The sequence below is a fragment of the Panulirus ornatus genome, chromosome 64, assembly GCF_036320965.1.
Source record: "Panulirus ornatus isolate Po-2019 chromosome 64, ASM3632096v1, whole genome shotgun sequence".
Taxonomy (NCBI): Eukaryota; Metazoa; Arthropoda; class Malacostraca; order Decapoda; family Palinuridae; genus Panulirus; species Panulirus ornatus.
This window is the reverse complement of record NC_092287.1, coordinates 26,273,610-26,297,786: the sequence shown is the minus strand read 5'-3', so window position 1 is coordinate 26,297,786 and position 24,177 is coordinate 26,273,610. Positions and strand designations below refer to the sequence as shown.

General features: G+C 41.7%; 1 protein-coding gene and 1 long non-coding RNA gene across 7 annotated transcripts in view; one reads left to right on the top strand and one right to left on the bottom strand.

Annotated features, from left to right (window-relative positions):
• Positions 1-313: 313 nt before the first annotated feature.
• On the top strand, positions 314-18,082 carry LOC139746189 (uncharacterized). 3 transcript variants are annotated; one of them, XR_011712099.1, is made up of 6 exons: positions 314-2,322; positions 2,566-2,623; positions 2,958-3,062; positions 3,556-3,687; positions 14,555-14,690; positions 17,414-18,082. It is a non-coding gene; the product is annotated as an uncharacterized lncRNA (long non-coding RNA). The 3 variants fall into 3 exon arrangements; XR_011712098.1 differs by having other exon boundaries at positions 314-2,623; XR_011712097.1 differs by having other exon boundaries at positions 314-3,062.
• A 297-nt stretch (positions 18,083-18,379) lies between these two features.
• The window catches only part of LOC139746107 (uncharacterized), a 131,595-nt gene continuing 125,797 nt past the window's right edge, over positions 18,380-24,177 (bottom strand). For 3 of the 4 annotated variants that reach the window (XM_071656944.1, XM_071656947.1, XM_071656945.1), the window contains 5 exons: positions 23,142-23,306; positions 22,607-22,757; positions 22,221-22,432; positions 21,225-21,299; positions 18,380-21,056 (listed from right to left, as the gene is read on the bottom strand). In XM_071656944.1, the coding sequence (XP_071513045.1) occupies positions 20,985-21,056; positions 21,225-21,299; positions 22,221-22,432; positions 22,607-22,757; positions 23,142-23,306 (675 nt within the window). In that variant the 3' untranslated portion in view covers positions 18,380-20,984. The remainder of the gene's footprint in view (positions 21,057-21,224; positions 21,300-22,220; positions 22,433-22,606; positions 22,758-23,141; positions 23,307-24,177) is intronic. The other variant, XM_071656946.1, reaches the window with a different exon arrangement.

The following is a 24,177-nucleotide window of genomic DNA, read 5'->3' as shown; positions in this document are numbered from 1 at the left end:
GAGGACTGAGCCTCTGAGGGAATATCCTCACCTGGCCTCGTTCTCTGTTCCTTCTTTTGGAAAATCAAAAAAAAAAACGAGAGGGGAGGATTTCCAAAAGAAGGAACAGAGGGGGCCAGGTGAGGATATTCCGAAAAAGGCCCAGTCCTCTGTTCTTAACGCTACCTCGCTAATGCGGGAAATGGCGAATAGTTTGAAAAAAAAAAGAAAAAATATATATATATATATATATATATATATATATATATATATATATATATGTATATATATATATGAACAATTCCTCATCCTCTTACCACTTTTGTACAAATAACCCAAGGCATTTTATATCTATGAAATCAGTATTTGTCTCCTCTTCTTAAGTTCCAGCTGTAGTTGGGTGTGGTTTTGTGTGTATGTCAGGGCTGTTGCTTTAGGTTTCACAGAACAATGTTTTGTCAGCAGTGTCCCTACTCACTGTCATTTTTATTCTTTCTTTCGTACCTGGTTGTTGCTCAGTGTGCCCCTCCTCATTGTCATTTATTTTATATCTATTTGCTTTTTCCCCTGAAAGTGAGGTAGTATCAGGAACAAATGTCTGAGGTTTAAGGGTAAAATCCTTAACTCCTCCCCCTGTTCTTCTTTTGGAGAGTAATAATACAGGAAGGAAGGAATACTTCAGCCTCCATCCTTCTTTGTCACCTTCAATGACATTTTGGAGATACATGGATAGCATTCTTTCTCTCTTATCTCTAGTATGGATATAATTGGATTTTTATCAGCTTAAGTTTATACAGGTCATGGTTGGTAAAAATTTGAGATAGACAACTTGATCTGTATAGCTAGAATTAGGATAAATGGAATACAGAATGAAGGTATGTGCAGTGTGGGAAAAAAGACATTAGAAAGGATGGTACGGTCAAATTGAATGTATGACAGGTATTGTTTTGGTTAAGAAGATATATAAAAGTACAGCAAAAGGCACAAGGAGGAGAGCCAGACCACATAAAAGACAACTAGATGCCATGTGTGAATTTATTAGAGCTAGGAATTGTTAAAATGGTGTTGGAGTAATGGAAGCATTTTAAGGCCTAAGTTTGGTTGTCTTTAATTTCGCAACTAGATGCCATGTGTGAATTTATTAGGGCTAGGAATTGTTAAAATGGTGTTGGAGTAATGGAAGCATTTTTAAGGCATAAGTTTGGTTGTCTTTAATTTTTAAACGAGATCAGAATTTGTATGAGTGATTTCAGGGGCTGTATGTACTTGATGTATCCCATGAAAATTGGGAATAGAGTTATTAACAGATAGAAATTACTCCTTGCTTCATTTCACACTTCTATTTTTATCCAGATTCTTATATGTAGAATATTATTTGTTAATGTAATCAGTGACTACATTATTTTTCAGTTATTTTAATGGGTTTCTTATTTACTTGGTGTCCTAATACTTGAGTTAGGAAGGTTGCGTGTATCCCTCAAAACTGAGTTATCTTTGCCCTATGCCATCTCGAGGGAGTGAAGTCCACAGCTCTGAAAAAATTATCTCTGAGAAGGTAATGTATGAACTACATCAACACCATCTGAATTAGAACGGTTTCTCAGATGATAGAATTCTTCATATTAGATATCCATGATTTTGTTAACTAAAGTAGTGGCTCATATTGGCAATTTTGTGTAAATATTGTGATTAATTGCTCATATTACTTGTAGTTACGGTTGATTTTTTTGGAAAAGGTATATTTCAATCTGGGTAAGTTACATAATTGTTGGTGGTTTTCTTTCTACTTTGTAGACTTTGTTACTGATAAAATAATTTACAGATTTCTTGCTTATTCACTAAATTTCAATTAAGACCTGGTCTTGATGCAGACTTTTGTCCTTGACTGGGAAAAAAAAAATCCCATATGACTTGCATAACCTTTTCTTGCAGGACATGGCTTTCATAGGTTTTGCAGTTCAGTACAGTATCCATCTTTTGTGGTTATAAACTTTGTTCCTCGAGAAGTGCACCACTGGTGTTGCTTTTGTGACAGTAAATTGCTAGGGGCTATGATACATTTTCCCCACATAAAAGAAAACCACCTCATTCATAATTTGCTAGCAACAATGACCATATATCATGCCCAGTAACTTGTTTTGATTTTTTTTTAACAGATTGTGATGAAGAGATTAATAGTAGGTTTATGGTAAATTGATAGGTCACACATTAAAAGCAAGAGAGTGTAGTATAAGCATGCTGAGAACATACAGTAGTGACTGGTTTTGAAACAGCATGTATAATGTCAAGTGTTTATATCTCTCCTCCCTTCTACCACCACCACCACCTGAGACTGGCTAAATAGTAAGTTGATTTTAGTTTGTTTTGTATTTGTTCAGATATGTTTGTTTCAGAGGGCAGTGGAAACAGTTGCACAATAATGCAACACAAGCACTATCACCCTAGGTTAGTTTGTGTTTTCACAGCATGTTGATGGCATAATATTTTATTTTAATTTTTGTTCTATAGTTAAGGTGTATTTTATGTTCTTTAGTTTGTTTTGCAGGAATTCAGACTTAATTTTTCATTCTTCCCATTTGCCCTTAGGGAGCCAGTAGGATACCCAAGTCACATGGAATGGATTATATATATATATGCATTAAGGGTGAGTATGAGAACCAGGTCTGTTATATTAGGGTTGAACAGTAAACTGTTGATTGTCATATATTTAAATGATCTAAACCAGTATGTGATGATAAGACTGCAAAAGAAAATATAGACATGACAGAACACTGAAATTTCATTGGCAAAAACCTGTATACTGAGTAAGATGAATACAGTTCTGATAGCTGTAGGAACAAAAGACCAACTTTGGTGCTTTTACTTGCATGTTTGTAATTAGGTGATTTACCACATTATCTGCATGCAGAGAACAAGTTAAACAGTTTGGTCCATAGCTTTTGCATTTTTATTTTCCTTTTACAACTTTTCTGTTTCAGAGGAAGTTTTGTCTAACCAGTAGAGAATTATGTTAGTGCTGATGGAGAGCTGTGGCTTTCAGAACTTTCCAAGTGCAAATTATGACATCTTCCATCTTTTTTCTTGTGAGTACAGCATATCTGTTTTCAGTTATTCCCATTAGCGTAGATTTTTAAGAGCCATTTCATTGTGACAGATATCAGCACACTTTCCAATCTTGCTAAACATTTGGACTTCAAAAGTGTTTATAGACAACAGTACTCTGGACAGGAGATTGTACCATGATATGTCATCACTAACTTTAACTCTGTTATCTCAATATCTCAAACATCTAGTAAATCCACAGAGCAGCTACCAGTTGTTGCTTTCTTATGTTTATTGTTAACAACCCTTGTTCATTTGGCAGATAATGGTAAATATTCTGCTCACAGTAGATAACTTCATCATACATTATTTCACCTCTTCACTTTACCTTTATGAGGTGTGATGTTAATTTCTGTTCACTATACAGCAGTTACTTTATTCCATTTTCCCATACAATGGAAATGCTGAAACTTCATTAAAAAGAATGCTATTTCAGTAGCTTAACTGAAGCCCCCTTTTTATTTATTTCAATAGTGTCAGGTGTCACCCTCAAAGGATGAGGACTGATTTGTCAGCACATACTTGAGATCCGAGAATGCGAAACAGCAGAGGTGCAAGAACAATTGCTCAGGGAACATAGCTTCTTGACATAGAGGCATTGAAAATGTAAGTTGCATTATTGTCTAATGATTAAGGCTATGTATAAGTCTTCTCATTTTTCCATTTATTATGTCATATTTCAGCAGTCTGTATACCCTTTGGTCCCTTTACAGCTTTATCATACTTATCACATATCTTAGAAAGACATGCAATTCCTGGCCTGAGACATTCTTCTTTAGCTTATATAGACTTCAAAGTTCCATGAAATCATTCAACTTATGAATAAGAACCTACAGAAGTTCTATGAATGACGATTTCACTATTGTTGGCTGTGTCGTTTGGTATCACTTCTTTGTGACCTGAGTAACACAAGTTCAAGCAGTCTTTCCAAAGGATATTAAGTGCTAGTGGCATTTTTCACTTCCTTAGAAAGATCAGAATTCCAGGTAGAATATTCACATAGGCATGCTGTAAGTGGCCCTCTGAAATTCCTTTGGTTTCATATCAAAATCGGCTATTTGTAACATAAGGGGATTGCCATTTAGAAGTGCTTCTGCAGCCACTTCTTTGAAACACTCCTTTGGTATTTTGCAACTTGGAAGCAAATCCTGTTGTACTACAAAAAGCTTAATTTGTTTTTTTTCTACCTTAGATACTAATGAAATTTAATAAGTATTATGATGGTTTAGTATCCATGTTATTCCATGTTACTCTTTGGCTGTGATCCAGATAATAATGACACTAGTGTTTTTGGAAATCACACCCACTGTATAATTTTTGGACATTTTGCTCATGACAAACAGAACTTGCATGCAGGTTTCCTTTTGTGTGCAATTATTTATTATTACAAGCCTCAGGTGTAGTTCTTTGCTACAATGCTATTTACTTGCCTTGCTTTTGTGATTTTTCTGAGTTTCTGTTTCTTATAATATTTTGTAATCAAGCTGTTTTCCTAAAATTCCTTTCATAACGTTTCTAGTAGGTTGTAATATTTATACTTTTAATCTTTTCTTTTTAGATTGTTTTTTATGCAGCATTTTTGTTGTGTTGCCTGTTTTTTCTTTCTTGTTTCACTGGGTTACTTTTTTCTTGTTTGCCATTGATTGCCATCTCTTGAAATGTATAATACACTCAAACCAAAGCTTAAAGTGTGCTGTAAAACCCTCTGAAAATTCAGTGGTGGTTCACTATGCCTGCTTCTAGTGTTATGGTTCAGGCCATTTGATATGTTACCCCTTGTACATCACAATGATCCTCTTCATTTTGTCCTTTGAAAATCTTTCACTCCTTGCTTCATTGAAATTTTTTGTACTGTCCTTTTATTTTTTTTTTTTTTTTTTTTTTTTTTTATACTTTGTCGCTGTCTCCCGCGTTTGCGAGGTAGCGCAACGAAACAGACGAAAGAAATGGCCCAACCCCCCCCCCCATACACATGTACATACACACGTCCACACACGCAAATATACATACCTACACAGCTTTCCATGGTTTACCCCAGACGCTTCACATGCCTTGCTTCAATCCACTGACAGCACGTCAACCCCTGTATACCACATGACTCCAATTCACTCTATTTCTTGCCCTCCTTTCACCCTCCTGCATGTTCAGGCCCCGATCACACAAAATCTTTTTCACTCCATCTTTCCACCTCCAATTTGGTCTCCCTCTTCTCCTCGTTCCCTCCACCTCCGACACATATATCCTCTTGGTCAATCTCTCCTCACTCATTCTCTCCATGTGCCCAAACCATTTCAAAACACCCTCTTCTGCTCTCTCAACCACGCTCTTTTTATTTCCACACATCTCTCTTACCCTTACGTTACTTACTCGATCAAACCACCTCACACCACACATTGTCCTCAAACATCTCATTTCCAGCACATCCATCCTCCTGCGCACATCTCTATCCATAGCCCACGCCTCGCAACCATACATATATATATATATATATATATATATATATATATATATATATATATATATATATATATATATATATATTTTTTTTTGCTTTGTCGCTGTCTCCCGCGTTTGCGAGGTATATATATATATATATATATATAAGTGAGTCAGTTGTTGTTCGCTGATGATACAGCGCTGGTGGCTGATTCATGTGAGAAACTGCAGAAGCTTGTGACTGAGTTTGGTAAAGTGTGTGAAAGAAGAAAGTTAAGAGTAAATGTGAATAAGAGCAAGGTTATTAGGTACAGTAGGGTTGAGGGTCAAGTCAATTGGGAGGTGAGTTTGAATGGAGAAAAACTGGAGGAAGTGAAGTGTTTTAGATATCTGGGAGTGGATCTGGCAGCGGATGGAACCATGGAAGCGGAAGTGGATCATAGGGTGGGGGAGGGGGCGAAAATTCTGGGAGCCTTGAAGAATGTGTGGAAGTCGAGAACATTATCTCGGAAAGCAAAAATGGGTATGTTTGAAGGAATAGTGGTTCCAACAATGTTGTATGGTTGCGAGGCGTGGGCTATGGATAGAGTTGTGCGCAGGAGGATGGATGTGCTGGAAATGAGATGTTTGAGGACAATGTGTGGTGTGAGGTGGTTTGATCGAGTAAGTAACGTAAGGGTAAGAGAGATGTGTGGAAATAAAAAGAGCGTGGTTGAGAGAGCAGAAGAGGGTGTTTTGAAATGGTTTGGGCACATGGAGAGAATGAGTGAGGAAAGATTGACCAAGAGGATATATGTTTCGGAGGTGGAGGGAACGAGGAGAAGAGGGAGACCAAATTGGAGATGGAAAGAGGGAGTGAAAAAGATTTTGTGTGATCGGGGCCTGAACATGCAGGAGGGTGAAAGGAGGGCAAGGAATAGAGTGAATTGGAGCGATGTGGTATACCGGGGTTGACGTGCTGTCAGTGGATTGAATCGGGGCATGTGAAGCGTCTGGGGTAAACCATGGAAAGCTGTGTAGGTATGTATATTTGTGTGTGTGGACGTATGTATATACATGTGTATGGGGGTGGGTTGGGCCATTTCTTTCGTCTGTTTCCTTGCGCTACCTCGCAAACGCGGGAGACAGCGGCAAAAAATATATATATATATATATATATATATATTCTTTCGTTTGGGCCATTTCTTTCGTTGGGCCATTTCTTTCGTCTGTTTCCTTGCGCTACCTCGCAAACGCGGGAGACAGCGACAAAGTATAAAAAAAAAAAATATATATATATATATATATATATATATATATATATATATATATATTATATTTTTTTTTTTTTTTATTATTTTGCTTTGTCGCTGTCTCCCGCATTAGCAAGGTAGCGCAAGGAAACAGACGAAAGAATGGCCCAACCCACCCACATACACATGTATATACATACACGTCCACACACGCAAATATACATGCCTATACATCTCAATGTATACATACATATAAACACACAGACATATACATATATACACATGTACATAATTCATACTGTCTGCCTTTATCCATTCCCATCGCCACCTCGCCACACATGAAATAACAACCCCCTCCCCCCTCATGTGTATGAGGTAGCATTAGGAAAGACAACAAAGGCCACATTCGTTCACACTCAGTCTTGAGCTGTCATGTAAATAATGCACCGAAACCACAGCTTCCTTTCCACATCCAGGCCCCACAGAACTTTCCATGGTTTACCCCAGACGCTTCACATGCCCTGGTTCAATCCATTGACAGCATGTCGACCCCGGTATACCACATCGTTCCAATTCACTCTATTCCTTGCACGCCTTTCAACCTCCTGCATGTTCAGGCCGCAATCACTCAAAATCTTTTTCACTCCATCTTTCCACCTCCAATTTGGTCTCCCACTTCTCCTCGTTCCCTCCACCTCTGACACATATATCCTCTTGGTCAATCTTTCCTCACTCGATTCTCTCCATGTGACCAAACCATTTCAAAACACCCTCTTCTGCTCTCTCAACCACACTCTTTTTATTACCACACATCTCTCTTACCCTTACATTACTTACTTGATCAAACCACCTCACACCACATATTGTCCTCAAACATCTCGTTTCCAGCACATCCACCCTCCTGTGCACAACTCTATCCATAGCCCAGGCCTCGCAACCATACAACATTGTTGGAACTACTATTCCTTCAAACATACCCATTTTTGCTTTCCGAGATAATGTTCTCGACTTCCACTTCAAACTTACCTCCCAATTGACTTGACCCTCAACCCTACTGTACCTAATAACTTTGCTCTTATTTTGCTCTTATTCACATTTACTCTCAACTTTCTTCTTTCACACTTTACCAAACTCAGTCACCAGCTTCTGCAGTTTCTCACATAAATCAGCCACCAGCGCTGTATCATCAGCGAACACAACTGACTCACTTCCCAACCTCTCTCATCCACAACAGACTGAATACTTGCCCCTCTTTCCAAAACTCTTGCATTCACCTCCCTAACAACCCCATCCATAAACAAATTAAACAACCATGGCGACATCACACACCCCTGCCGCAAACCTACATTCACTGAGAACCAATCACTTTCCTCTCTTCCTACACGTACACATGCCTTACATCCTCGATAAAAACTTTTCACTGCTTCTAACAAGTTGCCTCCCACACCAAATATTCTTAATACCTTCCACAGAGCATCTCTGTCAACTCTATCATATGCCTTCTCCAGATCCATAACTGCTACATACAGATCCATTTGCTTTTCTAAGTATTTCTCACATACATTCCTCAAAGCAAACACCTGATCCACACATCCTCTACCACTTCTGAAACCACGCTGCTCTTCCCCAATCTGATGCTCTGTACATGCCTTTACCCTCTTAATCAATACCCTCCCATATAATTTCCCTGGAATACTCAACAAACTTGTACCTCTGTAATTTGAGCACTCACCTTTGTCCCCTTTGCACAATGGCACTATGCAAGCATTCTGCCACTCCTCAGGCACCTCATCATGAATCATACATACATTAAATAACCTTACCAACCAGTCAACAATACAGTCACCTTTTTTAATAACTTCCTCTGCAGTACCATCCAAACCCGCTGCCTTGCCGGCTTTCATCTTCCGCAAAGCTTTTACTACCTCTTCTCTGTTTACCAAATCATTTTCCCTTACCCTGTCATTTTGCACACCTCCTCGACCAAAACACCCTATATTTGCCACTCTATCATCAAACACATTCAACAAACCTTCAAAATACTCACTCCATCTCCTTCTCACATCACCACTACTTTTTATCACCTCCCCATTTGCACCCTTCACTGAAGTTCCCATTTGTTCCCTTGTCTTACGCACAGTATTTAACTCCTTCCAAAACATCTTTTTTTTCTCCCTAAAATTTAGATACTCTCTCACCCCAACTCTCATTTGCCCTCCTTTTCACCTTTTGCACCTTTCTCTTGACCTCCTGCCTCTTTCTTTTATACATCTCCCACTCATTTGCATTATTTCCCTGCAAAAATCGTCCAAATGCCTCTCTTCTCTTTCACTAATAATCTTACTTCTTCATCCCACCACTCACTACCCTTTCTAATCTGCCCACCTCCCACGCTTCTCCTGCCACAAGCATCTTTTGCGCAAGCCATCACTGCTTCCCTAAATGCATCCCATTCCTCCCCCACTCCCCTTACCTCCTTTGTTCTCACCTTTTTCCATTTATATTTATAAATTTTATTTTACTTTGGTGCTGTCTCCCATGTTAGCGAGGTAGCACAAGGAAACAGACAAAAGAATGGCCCAACCCACCCACATACACATGTATATACATACACATCCACACACACACACACACATATACATACCTACACATTTCAATGTATACATGTATATATACATACACACAAATACACATATACACGTGTACATATTTTTACTTGCTGCCCTCAGCAATTCCCGTCGCTACCCCACCACACATGAAATGACAACCCATCCCCCCACGTGCACACGAGGTAGCATTAGAAAAAGGCAACAAAGTTCACATTCGTTCACACTGTCTCTAGCTGTCATGTGGAATGCACCAAAACCACAGCTCCCTTTCCACAGCCAGGCCCCACAAAACTTTCCATGGTTTACTCCAGACACTTCACATGCTCTAGTTCAATCCATTGACAGCACGTCAACCCTGGTATGCCACATCATTCCAATTCACTCTATTCCTTGCATGCCTTTCACCCTCCTGTATGTTCAGGCCCCGATTGCTCAAAATCTTTTTCACTCCATCCTTCCACCTCCAATTTCCTCCACCTCTGACACATATATCCTCTTTGTCAATCTTTCCTCACTCATAATCTCCATGTGACCAAACCATTCCAATACACCCTCTTCTGCTCTCTCAACCACACTCTTTCTATTACCACACATCTCTCTTACCCTTTCATTACTTACTCGATCAAACCACCTCACACCACATGTCCTCAAACATCCCATTTCCAACACATCCACACTCCTCCGCACAACCCTATCTATCGCCTAAGCCTCACAACCGTATGACATAGTTGGAACCACTATTCCTTCAAACATACCCATTTTTGGTTTCTGAGATAACGTTCTCGCCTTCAACACATTCTTCAAAGCTCTCGGAACCTTTGCCCCTTCCCCCACCCTGTGACTCACTTCCGTTTCCATGGTTCCCTCCGCTGCCAAATCCAATTCCAGATATATAAAACACTTCACTTCCTCCAGTTTTTCTCCATTCAAACTTAACTTACCTCCCAATTTACTTGTCCCTCAACCCTACTGAACCTAATAACCTTGCTCTTGTTCATATTTACTTATTTTTTTTTATCATTATTACTATACTTAGTCGCTGTCTCCTGCATTAGCGAGGTAATGCAAGGAAGCAGACGAAAGAATGGCCCAACCTACCCACATATACATGTATATACATAAACGCCCATACATGTACATATACATTTCAACGTATACATATATCCACAAGTACATATTCATACTTGCTGCCTTCATCCATTCCTGTCGCCACCCCGCCACACATGAGGTAGCATCCCCCCCCACCAATTCCTGGTACTACCTTGCCCCATAGGACACAGCATCACTACCCCCAACTTCAGCGAGGTAGTGCCAGGAAAACTGACAAAAAAGGCCACATTTGTCCACACTCGGTCTTTGGCTGTCATGTGTAATGCACTGAAACCACAGGTCATTATCCGCATCCAGGCCCCACAGACCTTTCCATGGTTTACCCCAGACCTTTCACATGCTCTGGTTCAGTCCATTGAGAGCACATCAATCCCAGTATACCACATCTTTCCAGTTTATTCCTTTTTTTGTCAGTATTGCATTGTTCTTGATTGGAATAAGCCTTTCACATTTTGCGTTTTCAGTTTTCTCCATTCATTTTTGTATTTTTTTTCTGTATTGATTATTGCTTTATCATTGTCATTCATTATTCATTTTTGTAGTGTATGCTTATTAGTATCTTTTTGGTCCTCCACTGAGAAAACATTTTGTCGTTCATCTCCTACCATATCTTTACATCATTCTTTATAACTCTCTCCTCTCAATCCCTGAACCTTATTAGCTGCTCAGACCTTACATATGAAGTTATGGGAGAGTTTTGGATAATCTTCTACCATTTCCCTTATATTATTTTTTCTGTTCCTTCCTTTTTGTTCTGTTATACTCATTCTTTGCAGTCTTATGCCTTTCAATAGTTGCTTGTCTCCACAAAATATCCCTTAGCCTTTTTGCTTTTTGAAATTTTTTTGTGGAAATGCAGTTCTCTTTTAATGTTCCCTCTGTAGTTGTTGCCAAAGGCACCGTGTTCCTACTGTTTCTTTTTAAGTGTTTGGGAATCTTCCATAAATGTGACTTTTATCATTCTAACCGAAGTCCACTTCCCAATTTTTCTTAGCTTGTGTGTGTACTTAACAACAGGTACAGTATAGAGAGAATGCTCTACACTTTTGGGCCCTGTATCCTGAACTTTTTATGCCATCAAAGTTTTTTTTAGATCTTTGTTAACTGCCAGTATTCACTTTGTCATAGGTTAGTTTATTGCAAACATCCAGCACCTAAGACCATATTGGCACTTCTTAACATCCTTTCTAATTTTTTGCTCAGCAATTTGTCATGGTCTCTGATTGCTCTCGTGCTGCATCTCTTAAAGAACTGTTCACTTTCATGTTGTCTTGTTTATTTAGAAAACTAAAGGCTGTTATCAGATCCCCCTTCTATCCTCACATCCACAGCATGTAGCCATCAAACTCTCAATTTCCTTTCAATTTATTGACTTCCATATTTTTTTTATGGCTCTCAGTCCTTTATTTCCCCATTCTCTTTTCCTGTTTTCCTTTTCTCTGTATCCCCTTTCCCTTCTATCTCACCTTCATTTCTCTTTGTATATTTTCATAATTTTACTAGGTTGCATAATTATATTGGACTCTTGTACTGGGATTAATTTTTCTTTGGTACTGAATATTATTTTCAAAAAATTGTTTTGCTTTCTTGTCAACATTTGATTCATTTTTTTATTATATTTTATTTTTTTCATTTGTATTGGATTATTTTTTCTCACTGGATTGATTTTTTCTTGTTTTTATTGCTTTCCGTTTGGGCATGCTGTACTTTTTATTATTTCATTGTGTAGATTCTGTGTTTTAGTTGTTGCCTTGTATTTGTTTGATTCACAACTGTATATCTCGACTTCCCACCTTATTCTATCACTGATTTTACCTCCTCTTCCCTTTTGTTTCATTGTATTTCTTTTTTTCTTCCTTCTCTCTCTCTCTCCCCACTTCCTTTGTGACATTTTTCATCAGTTTGTCAAATCACTTCCTCTTATTCTACTCTGACTAAATTGCTTTCTCTCCTGTCTTTTCATTTGTTCATCAAAATCCCTGCATCTGTCTTCACTTCATCCCTCTATATGAGCTTTCTTAGTTTAGAGGTTAACATTACTGACCCTGACACATTCGAATCCTGGCTGTAGCAGTTGGTCCACAGTCACCCCAGTTATTCATCCATTCCTAGGATTGGGTCAGTAAAATGGGTACCTGACCGAGGCTAGGGTATATATATATATTTTTTTTTTCCTACACATTCGCATTTCCCACTTCAGCGAGGTAGCGTTAAGAACAGAGGACTGAGTCATAGAGGGAATATCCTCACTTGGCCCTCTTCTCTGTTTTGTCTTTTGGAAAATTAAAAACGAGAGGGGAGGATTTCCAGCCCCCCGCTCCCTCCCTTTTAGTGACCTTTTACAACACTCAGGGAATACATAGGAAGTTTTCTTTCTCCCCTATCCCCAGGGTATATTTATATATATATTATTTATTTATAGTCATTGCCGTTTTCCGCGTCAGCAAGAGCGCGCCAGGAAACAGATGAAGATCGTCCCATCCACTCATACACACATAAATGCCCATACACACACAGATACATATATATACTCATGTACATATTCATACTTGCATGCCTTCATCCATTCCTAGCACCACCCTTCCCCACAGGAAACAGCATTGATACCCCCTGCTTCAGCGAGGTACCACTAGGAAAACAGACAAAAAAAGGCCACATTCGTTCACTCCCTATCTGTCATGTGTAAAGCACCAAAACCACAGCTCCCTATCCACATCCAGGCCCCACAGACCTTTCCATGGTTTACCATGGGGATAGGGAAGAAAAATTACTTCCCAAGTACTTCCTGCATGTCTTAGAAGGCAACTAAAATGGGTAGGGGCGGGGGGCTGCAAATCCTCCTGTTGTAGAAGGCAACTAAAGGGAGTAGGATGGGGGGGACTGAAAACCTGACCCTTCTTGTATGTCAATTTCTAAAAGATGGAACATTAGCCAAGTTGGGAGTGCTCATCCTCCTCAAAGGCTCAAAATGGGGTGTCTCTAAATGTGTGTGGATGTAATGTAGTTGAGAAGAGAGGAGAGAGAGGTAGTATGTTTGAGGAAAGAAACCTGATGCTCTGGCCCTGAGTGAAACAAAGCTCAAAGGTAGAGGGGAAGAATGGTTTGGAAATGTCTTAGGAGTAAAGTGAGGGGTTGGTGAGAGGACAAGAGCTAGGGAAGGAGTAGCACTACTGAAGCAGTTGCAGGAATGTGTGAAAGAGTGTGAGGAAGTGAATTCTAGACTAATATGAGTAAAAATTAATGTGGATGATGAGATATGTGTGATTATTAATGCTTATTCTCTAGCCATGAGAAGATAGATCATGGAGAAGCAAATGTTTTGGAGCAGCTGTGTGTGTCAGCAAGTTTGATGGAAGAGACCAGGTATTTGTGATGGGTGATTTGAATAAGAAGGTAAATAATGTGAAATGGTGTATGAGGGAGGCATATAAGGACAGGGATGAGTGGAGACTTTTGTTGTGGCCCCATTCCTAAAGAGAACGAGCATCATATCTGTCTAATTTGAAAGGATCACAATTTCGTGCATAATCAAGTATATTCCTATGAGTCCATGGGGAAAATGAAACACAAGTTCCCAAGTGCACTTTCATGAAATAATCACATCACCAGGGGAGACACAAGAGAGAAATATAACAGTCAGTTGATATACAACGAAGAGACTTAGCTAGGACACCATATGGCATCCTAGCTACGTCTCTTCGTTGTATATCAACTGACTTATATTTCTCTCGTGTCTCCCCTGATGATGTGATTATTACACGAAAGTGCACTTGGGAACTTATCGTGTTTCATTTTTCCCGTGGAATGTATATTTAGTGACCATCACGGCATGGGTAAACATGGCACTTTAGGACCTGATGAAATACCAGCTACCTCTCTAAAGAAGACAAAAGCATCAATAGCACAACTGATGATATTATACTTGAGACAAAGTCTGGCTGAAAGCAAATTAGAGGACATTCATATAACAGCTTAAGTAGCCACTGCACAAAACATCCAAGCCAGTACCTACAACTTTCATTTATATTTTTGTCATTAGTAGCTAATAATTTAAAATCATTAATAATCATTAATATTATGTGGTAGGTTGGAGCTGACTGCCAGCCACCGACCAGGGATGTATATGACCGGCACTGCCCACCTGGGTATTTGGAGGATTAGTTACCGCTACATAATGAACCTGATCTTCAGTGGGTTGTCAAGTGGCACTCCTCTGACCCAGGTAGGTTGTCTATTTTTCTGCCTCACCCACACATGGACTGCTGCCATTCTGTCCACAAACATACTGTTTCTCCTTGTCACACATAACAACTCATTCTTCATGACTAGGTTTTCCTGAAGTGATCACCATGCACTAACCCTGTCATTTGGCAAAATAAGAAGAGCAATAAATTGAAGTAGTAAGGAGGAATATGAGACTGGAGCATTAGGTAGAAATAGTAGGTAGGAACATTAGGTAGAAGTAGTAGGTTGGAATATTAGGCAGAACCATTAGGTAGTAGTTGGTAGGAACATTAGGTAGGAGCCTCTGGAAACAGTGTGCTAGAGTTGCCCTCTGCCAGTGGCCCATTGAGTGGCACTGCAAGTTCACCAGTCATGGAGACTTTTTTTTAATGGCTACCCCTTTGGAGAGTTCTCAGACGGAATGGACACCAGAGATGTACATAGATAGATCATGTGTTTATTTTTTAATGACATATATTTTTTGATTGCTCCCCTGAACAAGTTCTGCTTATCTCAATGATTTCTCAGGCAAGCAGTTGGTTGTTCTTCAGTTCACTGATGTTCACTAATGTCTTTAGTTAAGTGCATTAGTCAATTTTCTTTCTAAAATAAAGGGGTTATGAACTATCACTGAACTTCAGGGAGAATGAGCTGCTTTGGAAGGAGGTTAATAGTGTGCAAAATTATAACAAATGGGAACTTCAGTGAAAGGAGCAAATGGGGAAGTGAAACATATAATGAAGTGAGGAGATGAGTATTTTGAACTGTAAAATGCATTTGATGATAGGATGGCAGATGTTGGGTGTTTGGGTCAAGGTGGTATGTGAAGTGATAGAGTCACCGAGAGTGGTTTGGTGAAGGGAGAAGTGGTGGTAAAAGTACAGCATAAGATGAAATGTGGCAAAGTGGCTGAAGTGGATGGTATTGCAGGTGAATTTCTTAAGAAAGGGGGTGACGTGGATTAATTCGTTAGGATTTTCAGTGTATGTATTGATCATGGTAGGGTGCTTGAGGATTGGTGGAATGCATGTATAGTTCCAGTGTGCAAAGGCAAGGGGATTAAAGGCAAGTGTTCATACTTCAAAAGTGTGAATTTGTTGAGTGTACTTGTAAGTTTTATGGAAGGGTGATTTGTGTGCAGACTATCAGACCGGGGAGGAGCTGTGTGGTTTCAGATGTGTGCTTTAAAGAATGTGTTGAGAAATACTTAGAGAAAATGAGGGATTTGTAAGTGCCACGTATGGATCTGGAGAAAGTGTATGATAGCATTAATTGAGATGCCTTGTGGAAGGTCATAAGAATATATGGTGTGGGAAGAACACTGCTCAAAGCAGAGGGATATTTATTAAGTGTGAAAGGTATGTGTATGAATAGGAAGAGAGGAGTGATTTGTTCCAAATGGAGGTTGATCTGTGGTATGGGTGAGTGGTTTTACTTGGCTGTTTGATTAGTTTATGGATGGGTTAGTGGGGGAGGTAAATGCAAAGGTCTTGGAGAGAGGGGCAAGGGGCTAGTATGCAGTCTAGAGGGAGAGGGGGTGTCAGAAGAGTGTCAGTTGTTGTTTGCTAATGACACAGCACTGGGTAGCAGAGTTTGGAAGAGCATGTGAGAGGGGGAAATATAGATTGATGGGAATAAGAGCAAGGTTATTAGGTATAGAAAGGTAGGATAAGTTGGTTGTGGTGTAAGCTTGAATGGAGAAAATTTGGGGGAAGTGAAGTATTTGAGATACTTTGGAGTGATCATGGCAGCAAATGGAACCATTGAAGCAGAAGTGAGTTATAGGGTGAGTGAGGGGGTTGAAGGCTCTGGGAGCTTTGAAAATTCCCCCAGAACCTTTGCTCCCTTACCCACCCTGTGATTCACTTCCACTTCTATGGTTGTATTTGCTGCTGTTATGTCCACTATCAGATATCTAAAACACTTCACTTCCAAATTTTCTCCATTCAAACTCACAACCCATCCAACCTGTTTCTCTGCCCTGCTAAACCTAATAACATTCCTTTTATTCACATTTCCTCCTTTCCCAAACGTGGTCACCAACTTGTGCAGTTTCTCACTTGAATTTGCCATTAGTTATGTGTCATCAGCGAACAACAACTGACTCGCATCCCAGGTCACCCTACACCCCCAATAGATTGCATACTTGCCCCTACAAGACCCTTGCATTTACTTCCCTCACCACCTCATCTATGAACAAATTAAACACACATGGTGAAATCACACACCCCTGCCACTTACTGATCTTCACCTGGAACCACTTGCTCTCCTCTCTTCCTACTCGTGCACATGCCTTACTCGTTTTAAAACTTCTCTTTAATCTCAATACTTTCTTCCCACACAATATATTTGTAAGACCTTCCTAAAAGCATTTATATCAACCCTATCATTTGCTTTCCCCACATCCATACATGACATGTAAATCCTTCCTTAGTATTTTTTGCACATCCTTGACCACTCCAGAAACTACATTGTTCTTTCCCAATGTATTGTTCTGTACATGCCTACACCCAATCAGTGAACATTTTCCCCTACAATTTCCTAAGATACAGTCTTGCCAAAGGTGACTTTTACTTGGGGTGTAATATATTTAAGGCAAAGACCAGTTGCACACAAACAGACACACACACATATATATATATATATATATATATATATTTGAATCCTGCTGTTCTGCAAAAACGCATGCTTATTGAAGTATATGTATTCATGTCTTTACAGGGATGGATTCAAGAGTCTGGCGAGTGTAGTTGGCAGTTCAGGCAAAAAAGGGTCACTACCACCATCTGGAGATGAGCGGATGAACGTACACAGTGATGTGTACATTTTTTTTTTTTTTTTTTAAGGCTTGCAGTTAAAGGATAACAGATGAAAGTATTCCTGATTTGATAGGTTCTTTACCGTGGTACTTGAACCTGTCATGAGAGCAGGCTGATTGTGTGACCTCGCCAGTAAGTATACCATGCAATACTTGGAAAGATGCTTCATCATGCAATTAATGTGTGGCTGTAGGCAACTCATGGGTGGAGTGTTTTGATAAACCTTGAAGCTTTGGAACTATTTTTTCATGTTTTTCTATAAAATTCCTATATGTTTTGTATTTTTCCCCATATTGTATTTAAAATAAGGACTGTCCTTGATGTGAATTTTTTCCATGATTCTTGTGTGTATATATATATAGACACACACTGTATGAAATTTATACAAATGTGTATTTACTTTCTCATCACCCATTCTATTTTGAATAAGGCTCAACCTTGATGTGGACTTTTTGAGCATGACTGGATTCTCCAAAAAAAATATATATGTAAATTAAATATTCTATACATATATTTTTTAAATTTACATTTATAATGTATATATATATATATATATTTAAAAATACAAATTTATAATGTATATGTATTTCTTAAATATACATATTTATAATGTGTACATATATAATTAAATATATATTTAAAAATACATTTACAAATAATGTATGTATTTCTTAAATATACATAATGTATACATATACAAGTGAATATACATGTATAAATACATTTAAAAAAAATCATGTATAAATATATAATTATATATGCCTATTGAGTATATATATATATATACAATTCAAAAATTTAGGAACACCGTGTGTATATATTAACATTACAAGAACCATGATTTCAGGAACACACACAAACCTATACAAGAGTTTTGTCATTTATTATCCTAGCTCTGTATGGGACACCACACTCTGAAACCAATAACACTGGCCTACTGCATCACGTGACCTCCAGGATGGAGGACAAGGGGAGGTTGGGGGATGGTACTAGGGCTGTACCAATGACATCTGGCAACGAGGGAGGGAGAGACTGGCAGGTCACATGACACTGGAGCATCATCATCATCCGCACATACAGTAACACATGGGGCATGGCGTGCAGGCAAGAGGGCCTAGGGACCTGTCCTAATACCGAGCCACCAATCCTTTTACAATTAAGTCCTTGAGTTGTCTTAACTACCTATGTACATGTGTAACTAAACACACACTGCTGTTATGATAGAATAAAGCTCGGGGCAGAGTGTGTTTAGCCCAGGGGGTTGAGTGGGGTGTGTGAAGGAGGTGGTTGGTGCCCTGTGAAACGGTCCCAAGGCCCCCTGGCAAGCCTAGCCATGCCCCACAGTGCTTGACAACAACTGATATGATTCCATCCTCATTAAAAAGATTTTTTATACATACACAAGTTAGGTGACCTCTCTAGAGTACATTTACATAATATAAAGCTTCGAGCTCAATCAACACTCAAACATGGCCTAATATAAAGGGATTATAAAGCTCTTTATTGGGTTAAGTTAGATTGCCTACAAGACTTTACACACTAATGGAGAGAATGAGGCCTTAGCATGGTACGCGACCGATACACACAACGAGAAGTACCAGAGGAAGCAACAAGTCTCCTCTGCCAACATTTAAAATTTCACAAAACTTTTAAATTTTTTTTTTCAGCTGTTGTTGAAGATTCATTAGGGGGGTATGGTTTGACAGAACCAGAATTACTATTTTTGTTTTTTATATAAAAATTCCGACCATTGCAGGAAGTAAAAGGAAAATTTTTAATAATATTTGGCGTGCGACTTATTAATGTCTCTCAGAACCCATTGCTAATATTCAATCTCGAACGTGGTTGTACAACCCTCTGGTATGATAGGCTGCCTTAAGCCCGAACCCTTAATCAAGGGTCATAATGTCATACTTAGAGAGTGTACCGTTCTTGCTCGAGCTACAACAGAACTTCCTGCTGCTGACCTGGCACTTGTATCTGCCAGTTTTCCAGCCTCTGCAAGATGTTGGCCCAGGTAAGAAAGGGGCCACCAAGACCATACTTCTGGTATTGCTCAGATCCTTGGGCTTCTAAGAGGTCCAGCCTGGAGTCCAAAAGAGGATTTCCTTTAGATGTTTTTCCGGTTGGGTGGACTGCAGTTTCTGAAGTGTTGGAGTACTGGTGGCGTGGCTGAGCTGGGTGCTGTGTTGTAAGGCGGGGAGATGAATGGCAGGGTGAGGAGGGAGTTGGGTAAGCAAGCGTACTATCTACTGGTGTCCTCTCAGGCTGTTGTGAGGTGTGTGTGTGTTCTGTGGCAGCCGGTCACCACTCAATGATCACATGAATGTACATGACTTGTGAATGACAATATTAAACAATATGGGTACGAGTTCAGCGGATGTGAACGTGTGAGAGGAGGTAACATGGCCGACCTTCACCGAGGCTAGAGCCTATTGGGGTCGGGATGGGCTGGTGGTGGGCGGCGGTGGAGGAGAGTTGTATGTGGGGGCTAGCTGTGGCGTGGGCGTCAGGGCTGTGGTGGGGAGAGAGGTGAACACAAGCACAGTTGCAGACTTGGATATGGACAAGCCTAGCGTGGGTACAGTTGTGGGTAGGAGTATGTGGGCAGTTGTGGGTGTGACTGTGGGCTTGGGTGTCGGCGGACTTGTAGATGTGGTTGTGGGTACAGGCAGGTGTGTGGTGGGTGTGCGGATGGGTGGGTGTGTGGCCAGTGGGGTGTGTGTGGTTTTGGTGACGAATTTAAATGTTTTGGTTGTGGAGTGCATTGCTGGTGAGGCCCCAGACATAACTGGAGGGGTGGGTGAGACTGCCGTGATGGGCGTGGCTTGAGGGCTAGTGGTGATGGGCACAGGCATGATGGTGGGTGTAGATGCAGTTGTGGCTGTGGCCTTTGCAATGCCTGTGGGTAATGGTATGGGCACAATGGTCCGTGTGGGTGCTGGGGTGAGTGTGGGCAAATTAGTGGGAGTGGTGCTGGGTCCGCCTGGCAGTGTGGTCATGCCCATGACAGCAGGTGTGGGCCTGGCTACCCCCGACGCTGCAGGTGTGCCTATGAGCATGTCAGCGGGTGTGGGCATCGTTGGCTCTGTGGCTACAGGTGTCAGTATGGGCATGCTTGCAGGTGTGGGCTTGGCTGTCTCCGTAGCAGCTGGTGTCAGTATGGGCATGTTGGCAGGTGTGGGCATGGCTACCTCTCTGACAACAGGCGGAGTTCGGTTCATTTCGGCCGGTGTGGCTGGCCTGGCTATAGTTGTAGGTGCAGATGTTACCATGGGTGTGGGTGTGGATGTCAGTGTGGGTGTAGGCATCTGCATTGGTGGGGGTGTAACAGCTAGCTTAGGTGGAGGTGTAGATGTTGTCGTCGGTGTGTGTGTGAGTGTAGGTGTAGATATCATAGGTTGGGGTGTATGTATATCTGTGGGCGTGAAGGAGGAGCGGGTGGGGGCTGACTGCTAGGCTGGTGTTGGTGGTCACAAGTGTATAGGCCGCAGGTCCTCGGGGGAGACGGTCTGCGAACACTGGGGGCATTCGCTCTTGACTCCCTGCAAAGGTAAACGAATCAACAATGTAAATACACAGCAACAACAAAAAACATTTATACGTAAAAGGAAAAAATATAAAGATATTGGTAAAGGTCTTTTCATACAGGTGTTAGCTATTTCATGGTTGTTAAATTATTTTTTCACAACAGGTGTTTGTGGGGTACGTACCAGTGTGTGAGCCCAGCAGGCTTCGCAGAGCACGTGCCAGCACACTACAGACACTGCAGGTCTGTCGTACTCCGTCTGTCAGGGAGAGAGAGATGCTTGAAACAGCTTCAAGTATATCTTCCCCAACTTGCCCAGTCCTCTTGCAGAATGACGGTAAGACCCTTGGATATGATGGTCTTGGTCTCTCTTGACCTGACCTGAAGGGGGTAGGTCAAAGGGCCAAGGCCATCATATCCAAGGGTCATAACGAAGCGCTGAAGAGGGTATCATAATAAAGGTTAGTGTACAACACACACACACACTGACACAGGAGATAAAATGTAAAGTCACTTAACCCAGGTTACTTCCAACTGACCCCTTCCCTTTCTCTACTCTACCCTCTAACCCACTTCCCCCACCCCAAGTCCTATTACCCACTGCTGATTCAGCCCCACTTGATTTTACCCACTGCTGACTGATCCCCAGGTGGTTATCCCCTCCTGACCGCCCCCAGGCGATGGTGATGTTACCTACTGCTGACTGACCCTCAGGTAATATTACCCACTGCTCACTGACCCCCCTTCCCCTCCACCAGGTGATATAACCCACTGCTGACTTAACTCCCTAGCTCATATAACCCCTCAGCCCAGGTCTGTAACATAAGTGGTAGATTACGTCATTCTCTTTATATATGTTCCTAAATAACCCTGTGATGAACGACTCCTACAACACGTAGTGTGTGTGGTGGGGGGGGGGGGGGTTACCGGTTGTCACCCACCTAACTTAACACGTTACGTCTTGATCAGAAATACTGCATGTAACGCAATCATCGTGTGAACTTGGTCCCACATGGGGAGTCCACGTTGGGAGGAGGTGGTGAAGGTAAGGCAGAAGTGTGAGCTACCTGGGGTGTGGGAGTGTAAGGGTGGCGAGGGGCGGGCCGGACGACCTGTACCAATGTGACGTTACATAAGACACTTCCTGCGGCCAGTTAGGGGGGAGGGGGGTCTGTCTTACCTGACACACTAGACAGATGAACTTGGAGGGGGCGGCGCCGTCCCTCTCCAACACTCGCACCTTTTCCTTCAGGGCCTCAAGCTCCACACTCATGGGCTCTACCCTGCTCCCTCCGCCCGCGTCGCCGCCCTCCAACACACCACCTCCGCCGCCGCCGCTGCTGGTCATCTCTGAGTCGCCCCCTCGGTCGCTGCCGCCTTCTCTGTGACGATCTGCAGCAGTCGGGCGTAATAACCACATTAATAAACCCTGCTTTTCCACACCCACAACCCTAAGTAACCAAGAAAATTACATATACCAAGTTAAGAGGAGATATAGAGTCAAAACGTTATGCATGTACTGTGGTGAATGTGGAGGAGGTAAAGACTGTGGTGGAAGTGGCTCACCGAGAAGCTGCGGCTGGGGCCTGAGTAGCGAGGAGACCCTGACCCGCCGTTGGCCACACCACTCGAACTCCTCGTAAGGCCCGTCGCCCTCCACGTCCACCACCTCTTCCTCGCCACTCCCCTGCAGGAGACCAGACAGAACTCCCCCAGACTGTGGCAGAGAGAAACGCTTAAGTTTAGACTTGGAGTAGTGCTGGGCGCACCGCTCTGTGCCGAGGTTAGACGTAATAGAATCAGGGTAGGGAGGTGTAGGACCATCACTGGACGGGTCTAATGTATAAGCTAAGATTCGTCATAAGCGTCCTTTAGGAATAGGTAGGGTGAACTATGGAAGGGAGGGAGTTCCTTCACCCTGGATACCCCTGGAAAGGGTTTTAAGGTGAGAGTAGGTCGCTTGTCGAGGTTACGAGGAAAATGGTTCGAGGAATTTAGGTTTACCGACTCGCTGGAACTTGTGCGAGGAAGGTCAGTACTTTGAGGGAGGAGGGGGTTGCATGAGCCAGTAGGAGGGATGGTTATGAGGTGGAGTACTCACCCGACGGAGGCAGGACTCGACGTGGGCGTGGAGGTCCTCCGGGGTGGAAACCGACACCCGATCACCACACACTGGGCAGGCCGGGCCGGTCTCATCGCTTCGCCCTGACCGTCGCTTCTTGGCCCGCAGCCGCACCTGACGATTGGCTCGCACCCGCTGGTACGTCTGAGGGATGGAAGGGACAGAGAACCGCAGGTTAGAGCCGGGGTAAGGAAGGTGAGCTGTGACTGTGATACCCTGCCTCTCTCCGAAACATTCCTGCCAGCAGCCGTACAAGTGGCGGTGGCCTACCAGGGCTGAAGGAGGAGGAGTCACAGATTGTGCAACGACCCAGATGAAACAATACTCCCCTCCTCCCGCACCTGTATCTCGATACCCACCTTCGTATCTGGCTTAATACTTTTTTTTTTTTTTTTTTCTTCGACCCCCTGAGAAATATCGTCTTACACGCGTCTTGCTTTCACTCGATCACCGCAGACTTAAACTTATCAAGGGACATTAATACTCCCCAGTCATTTTTTTTTTTTTTTTTTTACCCAACGGGCGAGGTAGCCTTGGGCCTTTGACCTACGACCGTACAAGTGTCGTACCCTCGTGGTCACCAGAGGTCGCGGGATTGAAGCATAAACCAAGTTTGTGGATGATAGTAAAACGTAATGATGGAGAGAGACGTGTAAGTTTAGATCGGGCTAGATGGAAGATGTATTACACGGGTGTAAGAGGCATGGTGAGTGTGTGTGTAAGGCGAGGTGGGTATACATACATCTGAATGAGGATATGTATGAAAAGGTGTCTTGCAAATGGTATAAACTGACTGTCTTGTAGCTGCTAACCTATTGGGAAGTGGCGGAAGATGATGTCTAAGGAAATACTCTGAAGATATAGAACGTGAGGAAGGCGATCGAAGAGAGGATGTATCTTGTCAGTGCAGATGGACTGTCATGAGAGAAAAGTGAAAAAGCGTGTTTTTCATTACTCCGCCGGCATGGTGAGTGAAATGAATGACCAGCGTCCAAGAATAATGTATGAAGAAGCT